The following is a 20279-nucleotide window of genomic DNA, read 5'->3' as shown; positions in this document are numbered from 1 at the left end:
GATCAAACCAAGACCTCCTCTCTGCACATCGCAGAGCTCTTTCACTGTACCGCATATAATCTACAAAGACCTCTTTTTTTTCAGATGAAACTATGTAATTTGTCTAAAAACAACGGAACAGCGAAGAATTATTTTACACTGGTACCATTCGATTGTATTTATTTGGGGTTATGATAGGTAAAGAATTCAGAATCCCTTTTTTTTTTTAAGTCATCGAATAGAAACACAATGGAATTTTAGGAGCAACACAGATCCAGTAGCGTTATATAGCCGGCGTGGCTGGGGAACATGAGGCTTGCCTGAGACTAGATTCTGTAATTAATTAAATCCCAATTATTTTCCAGGTCAGTGCAAAAAGCACAAGTTTGCTGGGTTATATAAACATGGGCACGTGAGGTTTTGTTATCATCACTCTAAATGTAGTTCCTCATCAGTGTAGATATGTGGGTGGCGATGAGACTGAAACTTCTAGCATTTCCACATGTCGCGTGCAGTACATTGCTTGTGACTCTGATAACTTAAGCATCAGGCGCAGCTGAGAAATTGGGTTCAAAACCATTCATGTGGCGCTAAAAGATATGACAGCATACTCCCTTTCTTTTCATTAAAAGTGCTTGTTGACGATATTATTGTAGACCTGGTGAACCAGCATTCAAATTTCCCACAGATAATTATATCCCTCCGAGCTTCAATTGTTACAAACGAGTACATGGTTTTGTTAATTAAACCAAGGCACCTCACTATCTATGCATGACACAGGCAGCTGGTAAGGCTAGCCATTCAATGGGATGAATTTTAACCAGATAGTGAAACTAAACTGATCTGTCAATGCTAATATGCATAGGGGTTGATGCAAGGACACTGGATCCTGATGTGTATCTGAATGAAACAGTATTTACTATACAACGTGGAATTGATACATGCAAACATTACTCGCCGCTATCCTCATAGGACCCTCAGCGTTGCGTGTCTGTTGTTGTGTATGCGTGTGGGCTAAGTGTTCAGAGGGATTTTGGCAAGCATCCCATTAAAAGATGTAGACTACTGGATACATCTGTTCCTGTTGAATTCAGATGAGAAAGATTATATTTTTTTTGTGAGAAAGATTTTCTGACAATGTTTGTTTGTTTTCAATTCAGAATATTTTCTTTGGAAACACTGAGCATGTTAGTGCTGGGCAAAAATATTTGATTTGTGAAGGGAAAACACAAGACAAACCCTAGGACAGCACATGACATCAGGGTCAAATGTCATGTGTTGTCTCATGGTGTAGGCTATGCATTTGGTTGATTTAAATACATACCTTGTTGCACATTAATTGAAACAATTTCCCGTGGAATAGATTCTAGAAATGTAGGCTACTGTACCATAGGATATGCTGCTTAGATGTGCCAATGTTCCACAAATTAATGTATGCATATATTGTACTGTACATATTCTTCCAGTGAGCACAATACTGCTTTAGATCAGAGCCAAAGTGGCAAACCTCAAAGGACTGCTAAGCACATGTGATGCCTTTGATGACATCACAAACTTGTAGACACTTCTCAAACACATTTTTTTTGTGTGTGTGTTGGGGGGGGGGGGGGGGGGGGTCTCCCCCAGGTGAATGTAAATGGGGACTGACCATTTAGTTATAACTGTCAGACAAATTATATTATCTGATTTTATGTTATAGTAAATAACCCAATGTGACCTCAGAATGAATTACAGCAAATAAGAACATTAATAAGAACATTAATCCCTGTGTTAAACACATTTGGAGACTAAAAGAGACCAGTGAACACCACAGTGCTCATACATTACAGCTAACAAGACAGTTGTTAAAATAGCCCTGAACTACAAACCTCCAAGACCATTTACACTACTGGAACAAAGGGTTCATAAAAGGTTATTCGGCTGTTCCCATAGGAAAACCCTTTTTTGGTTCCAGGTAAAACCCTTTTTGGTTCAATGTAGAACATGAACTTGGAACCAACAAGGGTTATTCAAGAGAGTTCTCATATAGGGACAGCCGAAGAACACTTTTAGGTTCTACATAGCACCTTTTTTTTCTAAGAGCGTAACCTACATCAAGCACCTTGACAACTAAAACGTGTCATATATTTTCTTTCCTATGGAAATCTACCCATTTGCAAAAAAAAAAAAAGTGTCATATTCTAGCTTCCATTTTGAAGATTCATTTTAAAAAAAATCTTCATATCACAACCATCGTAACGTAATTCTTGATAATAGGTTTGCAATCCCAGGCGGAAACCTGGGGGGGAGCTGTCCGGGGTGCTGAAAGCAAAACCGTAAGGGATCTGCGCATGGTGGCAACTAGTCGCGTAGGCTATAGCCTAGATTACATATTCAGCTCAGTGAAATACATATTGTTTCCATTGTTTACGATGTGAAAGATTTAGCTATAGGATACTTCTTACCACCATATCAGCTGTTTGCTGGATCTATTTAGTAGCACCCAATTGAATACACGTCTGTCGCACGCTCAAACCTGCCAAACCAACTCTCTCTCAACATTTTATGCGGCATTAATGGTCTAGCAAAATAACACCCAAAACAATTTAGGGTGCATTTTTTAAGGACAGTAGCAAGCTAAGGTTTTATGTTCATCTCTCCACATATCTGCTTCCGCGCGATGAAACCACGCATGTGTTGATCTGTGGTGCAGCAACGTGCATCCGTTCCTCTTTGACCCCAGAGTTAATCTGCATTCAGACTGACGATCCAATATATTTCTCAGAATTGGGATATTAGGCTATTCCGGAACCGTTGTATTTATGTAGTTTTTACTATTATTTCGTATGATCGGTCAAGCTTGCTTCGATTCAATCAGTTTTGTGACCGTTTTCCTCAACACTGCAGCAGGTCTACATTTTCCCGAACCGAATGCTAACGCGAGCCGCTTATGCTATTTGCGTAATGTATCACAGTGAGGATAGACAGTAAATAAGGGGACCCGTCCATCTGCAATAAAGAGGAAAAGAAGATGGTGATAATGGCTCCTACAAATGTAGCATCTAAATGCTCGACAGCGATGGCGAATGCTTCCTTCCCTGTGAAGCTATTTCTCTGGGTGTTTTTATTCGCTAATCTTCCTACAAGGTAAGGCTTTTATTAAAATGCAGTCACCAGAGACATGTATGGCCGGGCGAATATGTTTTTGTTCCTCCCTTACTAGAATGAGAGCCCAGCCCAGTTATTTCAATATGTTATGTTCTCTCGAATCTTCGTCTTATGCTTTCTCTCATACACGATCAAACACTGTCGCTTATTACAGGGGGCTTGTTACAGAACCAGAACTCGTTTAGTTAGGCTACATGTCAACCATTGTTTTCGCACATTGCAATGATATGTTAACAGGTTGGTTAGGTAGTGTTGGCCCTGCCAGGTCATTCACTGTAATGTTTAACGTGATTCCAATAGAGCCGTTTTTGGGGAGATTCTGCAGGATGTCCATTATTTTCACGGGTGTATTCGTTGTAGAAGGAATATAATCACGGTTCTGTAGGCTACTGGGCAAAGCTATTCAGATCTGAATAATATTTCAAGCCATTGCCATGAACAAGAACAAATATGTATAAAATAGCATACCATATCTATACATTGAACCATTGCAAATGTAAGCGACTTTTTGCATGTACTGTATAACCTAATTGCATATGTGAAGACCTGGTGAGGGTATAGTCTATTGATGTATGTTCCTTATGTTCCAAGTTCCAAAGCACCACCATTCCCAGAATGTTTTTAAGGTGATGGACTGTGACTACAAACCATCCCGATGTCTTAACGTTTGAGAATATTATACTGATTCACTGCTAACTCCTGAATCTGTGGAAAGAAAATTCTCAGTTGACTTGTCACGAAAAGGCAGCCATTGCACCAAGAAAATGTGAACACTTGAGAAGGAAGCAGATGGTTTAAGGGCTCACATCGCTTCTGTCTTGTGTGCTCCTTGAGGGTGAGAAATGGAGGGTGATAGATCAGTGTTCATTCAATCACCATCGTGGAAAATGTGACCATGGAGCTCTCTGGCCTAGATTAAAATGTCTGCACTGTGTGCGCAATTGTATTCACACATATTTCAGCCTTTAACGTGATTCGACCCTAATTGAATAGGATTCTGTGGTTAAGAATTCCGAAATGTACAGTAGGATTTGCATATGCATCTGGGACCTTTGGTTATATCATATCACAGATCACATGAGCATGTTAATTAGATGCATGAAATGTAATGAACACCTTGATTGCAGCTCATGTTTATCAAAGAAAGACACTGTAAATGTGCATTCTAGTTAGTATATTCTAGGAAGAATACTTACATGATACATACACAGGCACCTGTGAAAGAGCAACACTGTATAGGCTGTCAAGGCTAGGTACAACGTAAGGTTTGGCCTGTCCCTACAAAAGACATAGGGATTTTATTTTGACACATTTATTTGAAGGGTAAAGTTGTTACTACAATTTCCTTACTAGCTATTTGAATTTCAATACTGAGTATGAGTATGACCTATGAAACCACTGTTAGTAACAATAAGATATTCATAACAATAAGATACTCATAACAATAACATACTCATACAATAAGATACTCATAACAATAACAAACTTCCACTCCAACTATTTGGTTTACAGTATACTGGGCCATGCTCCAACGACCACCCATAGTTCACTGTTGGTAGCACCGGCACCCAGGGGAAACACGTGCCCTCTGATGTAATCCCCAGGAAGTATCTGTAAGCCCAGGAAGTTCCAAGGCTTTGCCAGTACAAAGTAGTGTCACAATGAGAGACTACCTGTAGCCTAGTGGCCCTCCCTTGGACCCCACCCCACCCAGGCATTTTCTGTTGTGATGTCTCTGATTTCAAAAGGTCAATAGATCATCACAGGTCAGGTAATCTGTGTTGAGTGGATTATCACAATATGATTATTAAGCCATGCCCTGACAGTGCTGGATTAAGGTGGGCCCTAGGCCAGAAGCATAGAAAACAATAGGTGTATTAAGCTGTATCTCATTGGTGTGCCTTATCAAATAAATGTGTCGTGTTTGGTACATTATGCAACCATTTCAGGCAAACACACTGTACCCACACCATGTACTAACTAGATGGTCAAGTCAGAGCTCCAGTACAGCAAAACTCAGCATGGCGCTACTGTCAAAATATCTATTGTTAATTTGCTCCTCTCGATGTGTCCTCTCGCTGTATACTCTCTTTCATCTCACTTGACATAGTCAACAATGTTGGATGTATGTTGGACAGGTTGAATAGCCTTTTGTCAAAGATGACAACAATACACAACTACAGTATGGCATATGGAGTACATTTGTCAACGGCTTATAAGAACCAAGGGCTTAAATCAAGTAAATCACTGTATTGCATGCCAGAAGCAATGCCCTGGGTTGGAGCCCATGTTGCCCATTGGGTTAAACTGGCCCTGATCATAGCATCTGTTGCTATTACACAACTTATATGTCAGACGAACTGCATCTATAGTGTGATCCCTCAGAATGTCTATGTTACAATGACCTACAGGTGTCTCGTGTCTCTACTGGGCAAAACTTCAATGAATGAAGTGGCTGGCTCGTTCTGTTTTCCTTGATGGAAGGAATTGGAGATAGAAAGGCCTGTAGGTTTGGCCATGCACATCTATTTATGTGCTTTGGGTATTTCTGCATTATTTTGAGAACACATTTTTACAATTGTTCACAAGATATGAAGAGATGAAGCTTCTCTCTCCCTGGTTGAAAGCATTTCTATGTGAAGAATGTAATGTCATGTAATATATAGGTAATGTAATGTGAAGTAATTTAATGTAATGTATTGGTAAAACCTGAGGGGACTTTACTTCTCCGCCGTGACTCAGAGTTTGTCGTCTCAGATACCCATGGGGGAAATGTGAGGACAGTTTTAGATTCTGGGATACGACTGTGATTTGGGTCTCAGTGTTGAACTGATAACACATGTAGCCAGGACCTTCCAGTCAGTATTACAATAATCCTGAAGTAGGACCACAGGGATTTATATATACTTTTGCATTGGACACTTCATTTTCCTGGTGCATAAGGTACCGCTGACTGTGAGGTATCTCAGGATGGTCACTGCTGTGTTAGCCTGTGGGTAGTGTTTTACAATTATCCTGAAAGACACTCTGAATATGGGCCGCTGGGCCTATTCTTAATCCTAAAAAGCAAGTTTATTTTCAAAGGGCACAGGGTATAAGCCTACTGTAGTGGGTAAACTGAGGATGATACTTTTTCACAGTATTTATACATATAACCTACTTCCTTAAATTCACACCTGCATGACACTTAATGTGTAGAGAATTACAGAAGGCCTACGTAGTCCCATCTTTCAGTTGAGCTGTTCTGTTTTAACCAATCAGCTTTCAGTCCTTCCAGGATTCTGCGATCACTTTTTTTGTTGCAAAATTCCCTGCATATTATGGTAGGGCTTGCAAATTTGACCAATCGCCGCACTATTTCCGCATAAAAAAAATCAGTTACTCACAATATTATTGCATAAAACTGACCCATCACCGCAGTACAAAAATAAGGCTTGCAATTTCGACCAATCCGCACATTTACCGCAAAACATGGTTCAATCAAGCGACTCGTCAGCAAACGTTTTCCTTCATCAGTGCATTTTCGCGACAAATTGGACAAAACCATTGCATATTTCCATGCAAAATGTCCGAATCGCTACAGCTAAATCAAACATTTTTGCCTGCAAATTTCACAAAAAAATCCCTGAGAAATCCTGCAGGGACTGAGCTTCAGTGTGTTATTGGATTTTGACTTGGATTTACCATCTTCTGCTAGCTAGTTCCCTCACAAACCTGTGTGTAGGCCTGCCGTTCCTTTTTTTCTTATCTGAACTGTTGATACAAATTAAACCAAGAGTCTTGTGCCTCTCAAATTGGCCTAATCTGCCCTAAGTTTTATTTCATCATTGTTTATTTAGTTATTTAACCTTTATTTGTCCAGGTTAGTCTCATTGAGAACATCTCTTTAAAAAAAATGTATTGTTGGAAAAGAAATCCTCATGTTTCTAATCTGTCTGATTCCATTTAGTTAGGATCATCTGAGTTCACGAATATCGCTGCTGCAAGAGGTGAGATAATCAGGGCAGGCCACCACAGGTCAGTTGATCTGTCACTAATAGCTCTGTGTCCTCAGGACAGGGCACCGGGAGGGAAGCCATTTGACAAAATCTCTGCGAAACTGCAATCTCACTTTCCATGAAATGAACAAACATAGGCATTTTCATATTGTTCCACCAGGGATATCCTAGTACCTTCACTATAGCAATAACACGCAAACTGGTGTGAGGACCTCCATTAAGGCAGTCTGTGTTATTGTATTTCATTAAGATTGTGCTAGCTAGCATAATGAGTCTTCATTAGGTGTAATGATTGTAAGAATGGTGACTAGTGATTGCCTAGTGTCTTGTGTGTGGTTGGCTGCATGGGAAGAGAGTTCGGAGGGCCGTGCCAGCATTAGCCACAATCGCAAACACAGGGAAATGATAGCTTACGGAAACGTGACATACTATCAACAGGGAAGCAGGGATTTTTCCACATAATAATATTATGCTCAAGAGACCATTTTAAGTACACATCAAAATTATCACAGCCTTTTTTGTAACATTTGAAATGATGGTTTAGTCACTGATTTGGGTGTCTTAAATGTATATTGGTATTTGATGAATTCTTGGTTTTGATAAACATTTAATCAGACAGCATATTTAACAGTACTCACGTAACCTGCATTTTCAAATACATCCTAAATGGTTTCATGAAGACCGTGCTTCACATGCTGACGTTTGAGTTCTCTTTTCATCTGATAACAGTTTTCACATGATGCAACCACTGTAAAGGACAATTTAAACATTTGAGTATACAGTAGGAAACAGTCCTCTTGTGGTTAGCTAGGCCCTTCTCAATAGAGGTAGCTACAATAACATTAGTGCACTCCAGTGCACTCCAGCATCACACTCTAGCTTGGACATATTTATGGGCCTCCCTTTACCAAATGAACCACTGATACTTCAGATCTGTCTGAGGTACATGCACAGATTTCTCTTTCATCCAGCCACTTCTGGAGGATTTCCATTGACAGTACAGAGTTCTGTTATAACCGAGTAACAGCACCTGAATGCTATTGGCTCAACTCTGTAGTAGATTAAAACCACAGATCTAAAATGTTCATTCTATTTCAATGTACATTCTAGTTCTATGATTCAAATCAGATCCATTTACAGTGTCCAAGATGGCCCAAAAAGATCCAAGCTGTCCTGAATCCGTCTATGAAGTTTTAATGTGAGGGTGGTGCCGCCACATAGGAATATTGAGCACTTAATGCTGCCTCAGGAAGACTGGTAGTCAAAACACGATATCCTGCACCATACCTAAGTGCATGAAAAAGCCATTAGAGAGATATGTGATGTGTGTCTTTTGTTTTTGCACCATGGAAGAAAAAAAAATTCAAAGCTCAAAAGCCTCTCTCTGCTCAAAGGGCTTCCGGTGGCTGGCTGTTCTCAAGGTTGTTTATTATATATCCCTCAGATGCCATGGTTACTGAGTTGGGGTGAGCTCTGGAGCTGTGAGTTCTGATACAATGGAAATCCTTCATATTCCATCGTATTGTGCCATTGGCAGTAACAACCTCCCAGAACCCACAATCTGTGTTTGTTAGGCTGATCACACACTCCATGGCAGTTTGTTGCCATTAGCACTTCTAGATCAAGCTCATCTGTGGTGTACTCCAATGCACCATTATTAGCCTATATATCTGTCTCCAGCCTCAGTTTCCCAGACCCATTTCAAAACACATTTTATTCAGCATGCAATTCAGTTAGCTGACTCTTGGCTGTGTGAAACAAACATTTATGAGGATTGTTGAGACGTCTTAATGCATTGAGACGTTTTACAGATGTGAGCCAAGTCTCAAGACTGACCCTTCTGCTTGAGCACTGAAAAGAGTGCAGAAAAACCAAAGAATCCTTTTACAAAATCTCCCAAATGAAACACTGTCTGTACCTTGTATTTCTTCAGGGTTGTGGAAGGGTTTTGGTAACGGAATTATCTCTCCCCATGTTTCTCCCCTAACTGGGTTTTTGGGGACTTGGTTGTCTTTACAAAATCTCAGAAATGGAACAACAGGTCAACTGTGTGTACCTTGCATTTATTCAATGTTTTATGAAAGGGTTTTGGTAACGGAATGTTCTCTCGCCATGCTTTTCTCACAACTGTGTTTTTGGGGACTATGGCACTATTCATTGCCATTATCCTCAGTTCCAGCCGCGCTGTAGGACTGGTGTAAGTTTGTGAGGACTTTCATGTAGGGCAACACATAGAGATCAGTTGCAATCAGCAGGAGTTCTTCCCTTTTATCCCGTTTCTGGCTTGTCCTTTAATTTCAACCAGAGGGAAGTGCACATTTGTAAGAACGGAGCCTCAACGCATAGCAAGCGTAGCCTAGCGTGATGTGGTGGTCTTTGCTGTGCTGATGTTGTGGAAAGTCGCTGATTTTCTCTCTTTTCATTTGACCTCGCTGCTTATAGCGCTGGTGGAAAAATCATTTATTCATATTTCCTCTGTTCCCTTTTTCTCTCCTCAGCTCCATCCAGACTGAAAATGACGATGATGAAGTGACAAACAAAACTTGGGTGTTGACTCCCAAAGTGTACGAGAGCGATGTCACCAACATCCTAAACAGCCTACTAGATGGCTACGATAACAAACTGCGACCAGATATAGGAGGTAGGTGTCATACCAACGCACATTGATTGGCTGCTGCTGCTGCTATGGCCGCCCTCCCCGTTACCAATCTTCATTCTCATCAACATCGTCAACACAAGCCATGAGGGATGAGCAGACACCATCATCACTGATAGCATCGTCAAAGACAGCCATCTCATTTCAATGAGCCCATTCAGACTACAGGACCATAGGCCCACCACAGTATGACTCATGCAGCATTGTTATGCAGAGGCAGCGTCAGCTGTGAAACCTGGACTGGCTGGTAATGCATCATGGGCCTATTAGCATTGTCTGTCACTGCACTGCTGTGGGCCAAGTATAGAGCCAGCGAAGTAGCTTTCTCTCCCTGGCAGCTGGGCTCAGCTCCCATGTTCAGACAGAGAATGCATATACGGGTGTAAGATCTTAATTTGACCCATATCGTCGCAGGAAAATTATTCTGCAGTGACAGGATTTGAATGTTTAGTCCATAATGTTGCATGATCAGTGGTTAGGCTACTAACTGACCAAAATTAGGCTACGAGAAAAGTGCAATAATGTTAATGTAACCATGTGTTAGTGCAGGTGTTCAGTGAATGTGTGTATATCATTAAGCTCATCTGCATTTCCTGCTGCGCAGGAAAATTCTCAGCGACAACAGAGTGATCAGATTAAGATCCTACATCTGTAGCTGCAGTATATCTACACTCTTAGAAAAAAGGGTTCTAAAAGGTTTCTTCGGCTGTCCCCATAGCAGAACCCTTTTTGGTTCCATGTAGAACCCTTTTTGGTTCAAGGTATAACCTTTTTGGGTTCCATGTAGAACCCTCTGTAGAAAGGGTTCTACATGGATCCCAAAAGTGTTTTACCTGGAAACAAAAAGGGTTATTCAAAGGGTGCTCCTATGGGGACAGCCGAAGAACCCTTAAAGGTTCTAGATAGCACCTTTTTTTCTAAGAGTGTACTGAGGCAGCCGCCACCATCTTACCATCAAACATGATCTGATTTTGCACCCTGTCATGTTCTCCCATACTGTCAGAATTACACAGATACAGTGGTGGAAAAAGTAACCAATTTTCATACTTAAGTAAAAGTAAAGACACCTTAATAGAAAAATTACTCAAGTAAAAGTGAAAGTCACCCATTAAAATACTACTTGAGTAAAAGTCAAAAAGTATTTGGTTTAAAATATACTTTAGTATCAAAAGTAAAAGTATAAATAATTTCAAATTCCTTATGTTAAGCAAACTAGACGGCACAATTTTCTTGTTTTTGTTTTATTTATGGATAGCCAGGGGAAAATGTACAAACAAAGCCGGTGTGTTTAGTGTGTCCGCCAGATCAGAGGCAGTTGGGATGCTAGCACATACCCATAGACTTCCAGTCATTGTGCTAACGCTAGTTAGTAATTTCACTAGCGCTAGTTAGCAACTTCCTTCAAACTGCACACAGAGACATAAAAATTGTTGAGTTCATCTGACTCTGGGGAAGTAGATAAAGGGCTTCCTTGCCAAAATCCCAAAGTATCCCTTTAAGTACTTTACACCACTGCACAGATACAGTGGGTTATAATTAGCTAACAACAACCAAGAGTGCTTTTTCTCCTCCAAGCACTGAAAACTGGGATTTGGATTCATTGCAGATTGTGCCAAAGTTCTTTTGAAGTCCATTTTGCAGCTCATTCAATTTTAATGCCGCTGCAGTCTATGTATAGCAATAGAGCAAACAAGAGAGATAGACGGGGAAAGACATGTTCCTTTACTCGATTTATGATATCACAAGGGCACAGTATGGATTGTCGTTATGGGTGAAAATAAATGGTGTGCTTCATAGAGTGCAGGTATAAACAAGATATAATATGAAGCCATCCAGGAGCAAAATGAAATCGGACATCCAAATGGACGTACTGATAGTTTGCTTCATTTATTGTTTTGCTTTAGGTTTTACACGTCATTGCACCTTTGATGAGTATTCCAAGGATGAAAGTAGAAGTTTGTTTATATAACCGCATTAATGTTATCATTCTCAAAAGTGGCGTGGAATGTCTTTATTTAATTTTGTGTGCCACCATATTTTGGGTGTTTTTCAAAGACACACACACGCATATATATATATATATTTAGAGAGAGAGAGCATTCAGTTCAGGGTATGGAAAAGTCTATTTTCAGCACCATGGACAGTTAACACCATACCATAATTTCACACTCATACACACTAACTGCTACAGCACCAGAAGCTATATAGCCTTGACATAAGAAAGACAGAAAGATAGACATCAACAACACCTAAACACAGAATACCCCATCGTTCATCGAATGTGCATCATTACACTTGTTTTTTCTTCTTTCAGTCAAACCAACCGTGATCCACACGGACATGTTTGTCAACAGTATCGGCCCAGTAAATGCTATCAATATGGTGAGTATACTAGTCCCGTCTCTCAAATTACACTCTGATGCTACAGTAATATTTTATCTCGGTAGCTGGTGAATTCTTTTTGTTTATCGTCTCATCATAGCACTTTTTCCATACATTTGGCATCATAGATTCATTTGAAGTTGTAATGTTGATGAATTGCGTTATGTAATGAATGACATAATCGTGTTGTGCTTGTGTTGCTTTCATGTCATGCCATGGATTGCATACATCAAACTTGAGATAATATGGCCTAATTCCTGCTCAAGGTAATATCATGGCTTTTGTTGCATTTACTTGGCTATGGTTGTCGGATAAACATATAGAATTAAATGGAGTAAGCCCATACTAACTTGATGGAATAAGCTATTTGTTGCTATTTGTAGACGGAGTACAGGCCTTAAGCTGAGCTGTAAAAATAGGGCAGGATGGGTATGGCTTGAAGAGCCTGTACTTTAACTGAAATCCCTGCTGAGGTTCGTATTTCATTGTAATTCAGCACAACAATCTCTCATCTCCATCATCAGCGAGCACCAAGCCACAGAAAGTCTTAACACAAGTGTGGCTCTTTTACTGTCATCACAGGGTTAAGAGACAGTCACGGTTTTGATCTCCTGTTAATCACCTTGAGGCTGTGTATGTGTGCGTTGTGTGTTTGTCTGCATGTGAGCGTGCCTATGTGTGTGCATGCACATGCATGTGTGAAGACCACGTTGATCTCTGTACGTTTAGATGTAATCAGTGCTGTAGGTACGTTCACAATAAATCACATAGCTGTTGTTGGGGTGAGGATGCTAGCTTTTCTAAAGAGAAGAGGATTATGGGTCGACTGATGATGCAGGGGTGTCTCAAAGCATGAACATAATGGAGAATAGTATGGTATGCACTAGGACTACTCACTCTGCCAGAGCTCTTAGGACCGTCCATTTGGAGCAAGGCCTGCTTGGGTGGGTCGTCAGTTGAAATGTCCTGTACGAAGATATTTTTGAGTTTTTTTGTCTTGTCATATGAATGCTTTCTTCCAGGTTCCTTCTCAACAATGCAACGACAACAAAAAATTATAAAATAAGAATGGCACATTCTGAAATATGATGATAATCTCGGTAATGTGTTTTCTGACCTTCCCCTGGTCGTATTCTCGCGGGGCAGAAATCTCAGAGACCAATTGGTACACTCTGATTTACCACCCCAAGATATTCCTGAACAACGCCTATTTGCGCCCATACTGGATGGAAATTACAAGTGTAATGGCTGTGCTCAATGCAATGGCACTTATAAATGTAGATCCTTCAAACACCCCCAAACAGGGAAATCTATCCCAATTAAAGGTGTTATTACGTGTTCCACTAAGGCAGTTATTTATCTTATAACTTGTCCTTGTGGTAAAAATTATGTGGGTAAAACAAAGCGTGAATTAAAAGTACGTATCTCAGAGCATCGTAGCACCATTAGGTGCAAAAACTTGACTTACCCAGTTGCGGCCCACTTTTTGGAAGCAAACCATTCGATTTCGTCTCTGCGTTATATTGGCATCGAACATGTCACCCTCCCGAGGAGAGGGGGTGACCTTGATAATTTATTGTTAAAACGAGAGGCTGCCTGGATCTTTAATTTAAAGACCCTTGCTCCCTTCGGTCTCAACATAGACTTTGATCTGAAGCCATTCTTGTGATTATTGTGATTTTGCCATTGTAATTGTTTGTTAGATACATTTTAGACTACAAATGCTATGATCGTATGCTATCCATTTGTTTGTCTTTTTGTATGTTCTTTGTATGCCATTTTTTTTTACATATATATTTGAGTTAACCAATGATATTAGGCCACACTTGGCCATGATTACAAACACCTGTGTGTCTCTTGACACTATATAAATGACTCATCTCCCAGTGTTTGTGATGATACCCTGATGAAGACAGCTTTGCTGTCGAAACGTTGGTTATTACATTTTTGCATCTGAGCTCTTAGAGTGTGCGGCTTTTCCTTATTTTCTAAAATAAGATTAACAACATAAAGTAAATGGCACAGTGGAATAGAATAGACATTTTAGCATAAGTATAATACAGGAAGACACCATTTATAGTCCAATATTTACACATGTATCAGGGTTTACATTGCACGGTATTAGTAATAGTAAATAAGAGTCTGGTGGCAGCACTTGTGATGTGTGTGTAACATGCATGTATATATGTGTGTGTTTGTGTGTGGATGTGTGGATGTCTGTGTGGGTGAGTGCGTGAGTGAGTGCATGTGAGTGCATGTGTGCTAAGGTGTAGGTGGTCAGTCCAGTTCAAGTGTTTAGCAGTCTGATGGCTTGTAGATAGAAACTGTCTCTGAGCCTGTTGGTATCAGACCTCATGCTCCAATATCGTCTGATCGGCGGTAAGGGAGTGAAGAGCTCATGCCTGGGGTGTGTGGGGTCTTTGATGATGTTGGGGGACTTCCCAACACACTGGTTCGAGTAGATGTCCTGAATGGGTTAGAACACGGCCCCAGTGATGTACAGGACCATCTTCACCACCCATACTAGACCGTGATGCAACCGGTCAGGACGCTCTCGATGGTGCAGCGGTAGTATTTGGAGAGGACCAGGGGTGGCATGCCAAATTTCTTCAGCCGTCTTAGGAAGTAGAGGCGCTGTTGCACTATGAGAGAAAAATGACAAGATTATGTTATAATGCATTGAATAGCTACAACGAGTACTCTCTCACCTGTGTCTATGGGACTGAGTTGGGCCTCTGGGGGCTTGAGCTGACAATTACAGTTACAGCCTGCATTCCATAGACAAGATGTGGTGGGTATAACCGAGATTGCGATAGCCTAGGAGTAGAACAATCCCTCATTGTTCCTATTCATTCTTGTATTTGGGAAACTAAACCGGATGGGGTTAAAACAACATCAAGTGCAGATAAGCACGAGATTAACCCAAAGTGGCATATGATGCCCCGTGGCCTGCATGGGATGGGTGGAACCAGCCACGACTAAGCATTCTTAGTGTCAGCTATATAAGAACCAGGATTCCTCTGTAAAGGTTAAGCTCTCTGCAACACACACTTTGGAGTGTGTGGTCGACCAGCTACATTATTGCAATAATTATATTAAATAAAGATGATTGTTTTAAGAAATGACAAGGTCTCTCTCAGGATACATGACTTTCCACGACAGTGCCCTCTTGACAAAAGTGGTGGTGTTGTTGGTTCATGTTAAGTGGATGCAGAGGAACTTAAAACTGCTGACTCTCTCTACTGCAGTCCCGTTGATGTGGATCGGGGCGTGTTCCCTCCTCTGCTTCCTGATGTTAACAATCAACTCCTTTGTTTAGCTGATGTTGAAGGAGAGGTTGTTGTCCTGGCACCAAAAGGCCAGTTCACTTACCTCCCCCCTGTAGGCTGACTCATCGTTATTGGTTATCAGACCTACAATCATGTTGTCGTCAGCAACCTTGATGATGGAGTTAGCTTTGTGCAAAGCCACACAGTCATGGGTGAACAGGGAGTACAGCAGAGGGCTGAGGACACACCCCTGGGGGGCCCCTGTGTTAAGAGTTAGTGTGGAGGAGCTGTTGTTGCCAATCCTCACAGCCTGTTGTCTGCCCATCAGGAAGATCCAGTTGCAGTGTCCAGACCCAGGAGTCTGAGCTTGGTGTGGAGCTTAGACGGAAAAATAGTGTTACATGCCAAACTGTAGTCATTGAACAGCATTCTCACATAGGTATTCGTCTTCTCCAGATGTGTTAGGGCTGTGTGAATAGCGATGGAAATGGCATCTTTCGTGGATCTGTTGGAGCAGTGGGCAAATTAGACTGGGTCCAGTGTGCCTGGCATGCTGGCCCTGATGTGGGCCATGACCAGCCTATCAAAACACTTTATGGTGACAGCGGTAAGTGCGACGGGGCGATAGTCATTTAGGCATGTCACCTTGGTTTTCTTGGGCACTGGGACAGGGACAGGTTTAAGATGTCCGAGAAGACGCCAGCCAGCTGGTCATCACACACTTTGACGACGCGGCAAAGGATACCATCTGGGCTGGAGGCTTTGTGAATATTTACTCTTTTGAGAGCAAAAGCACCTTGTTGTCCAGAGCAGCTAGAGTCTTCCTGGATTGCTCGATATTGTCTGCCTCAAAGCGAGCATAGAATGTGATAAACTTGTCTGGGAGGGAAGCTTTGGTGGGCACCACACAGCTGGATTTGCCTTTGTAGTCCATGATAGCCTGTAGTCCTTGCCACATGCTTCGTGAATCTGACTTGTCGAACATCGATTCAAGTTTGAGTTTGTATTGTTTTTTTTTGCATCTCTAATGGATTTGTGGAGCTCGTACCTGGTTGCCTTGTACATTTCGCGTGTCACCGAGTCATCAGGGTTCGTTCTGCTGACATTGAATGCTGCAGTACGGGCTCTCAGCATGGTACGGATTTCTCTGTTCATCCAGGGTTTTTGGTTGGGCTATGTCCGGATTATTGCGAGTACAACATCATCAACACATTTCCTAATGAAGCCTGTGACTGATTATGTACTGTATATTCCTCAATGTTGATAGATGAGTCCTGGGTGGATGAATCTTCCAATTTGCATTCTCAAAACAGTCCTGCAGCATTGAGTCTGTCTTCTCTGTCCAGCGTCTCACTATTCTTTGTGTTGGTGGCTAATTCTTGAGTTGCTGCTTGTAGGTGGGGAATAGGAACAGAGAGACGTGACCCGATTGGCCAAAGTGGGGGCGGGGGATGGCTTTGTACACATCATGCATGTTTGCTACACATGGTCCAGCACATTGTTTCCTCTCAAGGGGAAGGATACATGTTGGTGATACTTTGGAAAAATATGTTTTAAATTTGCTTGGTTAAAATCTCCCGCGACAATAAAGACCGCTTCCAGGTTATACCTCTAGTTTTGGGTTTAATGTGTCAATGTATAGTTCATGTACATGAATAATCAATTAATTTAATTACTGTTTTACCTTAGCCACGGAATCCCTTGTTTGATATGAGACAGACAGACGGAATCTGGGCAAGCCCCTTGCCATTTGATTGACAGCCAGCAAGCAGCAACAGTAGCGGTGTGTTTTCCCTTTACGAGACAGACAGCCTACAGTAGTCGACCTAATAACTATCAGTAGTTAAAATAAATATTTTCAAGAAAGAAACATGTCAGCCGAACAGGTAACGTATAGGTTATCCATAATACACCACATGACCAAAAGTATGTGGACACCTGTTTGTCAAACATCTCATTCCAAAATCATGGGCATTAATACGGTTTCGGTCCCACATTTGCTGCTATAACAGCCTCTACTCTTCTGGGCAGGCTTTTCAATAGATGTTGGCACATTGCTGCAGGGACTTCCATTCAGCCACAAGAGCATTAGTGAAGTCAGGCACTGATGTTGGGCGATTAGGCCTGGCTCGCAGTCGGCGTTCCAGTTCATCCCAAAGGTGTTCGATGGGTTTGAGGTCAGGGCTCTTTGCAGGCCAGTCAAGTTCTTCCACACCAATCTCGACAAACCCTTTCTCTATGGACCTTGCTTTGTTCACGGGGCCATTGTCATGCTTAGACAGGAAAGGGCCTTCCCCAAACGGTTGCCACAAATTTGGAAGCACAGAATCGTCTACTGCCAATGTTTGTCAATGGAGATGCATTGCTGTCTGCTCAATTTTATACACCAGTCAGCAATGGGTGTGGATGAAATATCTGAATTTGAAAGGGGTCCACATACTTTTGTATATATAGTCTATGTTTTTATTCCAAGTGTAGACTATTATTTATGAACACGTATTTATGTATTGACGTATATTTTACAACAACCATTGTTATGTATAGAATACTGCTTTGTTATTAAGTAGCTTATTCTTAAAAAAAAAAAATGCTACAAAGTATGTGATGTAAATGTTATACTGATGTACAGGAGCAGCAATGCAGGATGAACTGAATTGATTTCTGAGGCTTCATGTACAGTAGGCCTCGATATCCTGACTTTGATTATACTTGTTTTTTTAGACTGTGAAAGCTCATTAGCTCTGAGACATACAGAGAGGGGAAAAAAGTATTTGATCCCCTGCTGATTTTGTACGTTTGCCCACTGACAAAGAAATGATCAGTCTATAATTTTTATGGTAGGTTTATTTGAACAGTGAGAGACAGAATAACAACAAAAAAATCCAGAAAAATGCATGTCAAAAATGTTATAAATTGATTTGCATTTTAATGAGGGAAATAAGTATTTGACCCTCTCTCAATCAAAAAGATTTCTGGCTCCCAGGTGTCTTTTATACAGGTAACGCGCTGAGATTAGGAGCACACTCTTACACTCTTAAAGAGAGTGCTCCTAATCTCAGTTTGTTACCTGTATAAAAGACACCTGTCCACAGAAGCAATCAATCAATCAGATTCCAAACTCTCCACCATGGCCAAGACCAAAGAGCTCTCCAAGGATATCAGGGACAAGATTGTAGACCTACACAAGGCTGGAATGGGCTACAAGACCATCGCCAAGCAGCTTGGTGAGAAGGTGACAACAGTTGGTGCGATTATTCGTAAATGGAAGAAACACAAAAGAACTGTCAATCTCCCTCGGCCTGGGGCTCCATGCAAGATCTCACCTCGTGGAGTTGCAATGATCATGAGAATGGTGAGGAATCAGCCCAGAACTAGACGGGAGGATCTTGTCAATGATCTCAAGGCAGCTGGGACCATAGTCACCAAGAAAACAATTGGTAACACACTACGCCGTGAAGGACTGAAATCCTGCAGTGCCCGCAAGGTCCCCCTGCTCAAGAAAGCACATATACATGCCCGTCTGAAGATTGCCAATGAACATCTGAATGATTCAGAGGACAACTGGGTGAAAGTGTTGTGGTCAGATGAGACCAAAATGGAGCTCTTTGGCATCAACTCAACTCGCCGTGTTTGGAGGAGGTAGAATGCTGCCTATGACCCCAAGAACACCATCCCCACCATCAAACATGGAGGTGGAAACATTATGCTTTGGGGGTGTTTTTCTGCTAAGTGGACAGGACAACTTCACCGCATCAAAGGGACGATGGACGGGGCCATGTACCGTCAAATCTTGGGTGAGTACCTCCTTCCCTCAGCCAGGGCATTGAAAATGGGCCGTGGATGGGTATTCCAGCATGACAATGACCCAAAACCCACGGCCAAGGCAACAAAGGAGTGGCTCAAGAAGAAGCACATTAACCTCTATGGGCTAGGTGGGACCCACCTACTCAACAGCCAGTGTAATCCCGTGGCGCGTTATTCAAATTCTTAAAAAATGCAAAAACTTCAATTTTTCAAACATATGACTATTTTACACCATTTTAAAGATAAGACTCTCGTTAATCTAACCACACTGTCCGATTTCAAAAAGGCTTTACAACGAAAGCAAAACATTAGATTATGTCAGCAGAGTACCCAGCCAGAAATAATCAGACACCCATTTTTCAAGCTAGCATATAATGTCACATAAACCCAAACCACAGCTAAATGTAGCACTAACCTTTGATGATCTTCATTAGATGACAACCCTAGGACATTATGTTATACAATACATGCATGTTTTGTTCAATCAAGTTCATATTTATATCAAAAACCAGCTTTTTACATTAGCATGTGACTAGCATGTGACTAGCATTCCCACCGAACACTGCCGGTGAATTTACTAAATTACTCATGATAAACGTTCATAAAAAGCATAACAATTATTTTAAGAATTATAGATACAGAACTCCTCTATGCACTCCATATGTCCGATTTTAAAATAGCTTTTCGGTGAAAGCACATTTTGCAATATTCTCAGCAGATAGCCCGGCATCACAGGGCTAGCTATTTAGACACCCAGCAAGTTTAGCACTCATCAAAGTCAGACTTACTATAAGAAACATTTTATTACCTTTGCTGTCTTCGTCAGAATGCACTCCCAGGACTTCTACTTCAATAACAAATGTTGGTTTGGTTCAAAATAATCCATAGTTATATCCAAACAGCGGCGTTTTGTTCGTGCGTTCAAGACACTATCCGAAAGGGTAAATAAGGGTGACGAGCATGGCGCAATTCGTGACAAAAAAATTCTAAATATTTCATTACCGTACTTCGAAGCATGTCAACCGCTGTTTAAAATCAATTTTT

At 41.3% G+C, this 20279-nt stretch overlaps 1 protein-coding gene across 4 annotated transcripts in view; it reads left to right on the top strand.

Annotated features, from left to right (window-relative positions):
- Positions 1-2353: 2353 nt before the first annotated feature.
- gabrg2 (gamma-aminobutyric acid type A receptor subunit gamma2) overlaps positions 2354-20279 on the top strand; it is a 73088-nt gene continuing 55162 nt past the window's right edge. For 2 of the 4 annotated variants that reach the window (XM_014136810.3, XM_014136809.3), the window contains exons 1-3: positions 2354-3105; positions 9623-9765; positions 12095-12162. In XM_014136810.3, coding sequence (XP_013992285.1) covers positions 2990-3105; positions 9623-9765; positions 12095-12162 — 327 coding nt within the window. In that variant the 5' untranslated portion in view covers positions 2354-2989. The remainder of the gene's footprint in view (positions 3106-9622; positions 9766-12094; positions 12163-20279) is intronic. The other 2 variants (XM_045693401.2, XM_014136812.3) reach the window with 2 other exon arrangements.

This window comes from Salmo salar, chromosome 13, assembly GCF_965601325.2.
Source record: "Salmo salar chromosome 13, fSalSal1, whole genome shotgun sequence".
NCBI lineage: Eukaryota > Metazoa > Chordata > Actinopteri > Salmoniformes > Salmonidae > Salmo > Salmo salar.
The sequence above is the reverse complement of the archived record's forward strand: the minus strand, read 5'-3'. Positions and strand labels throughout refer to the sequence as shown.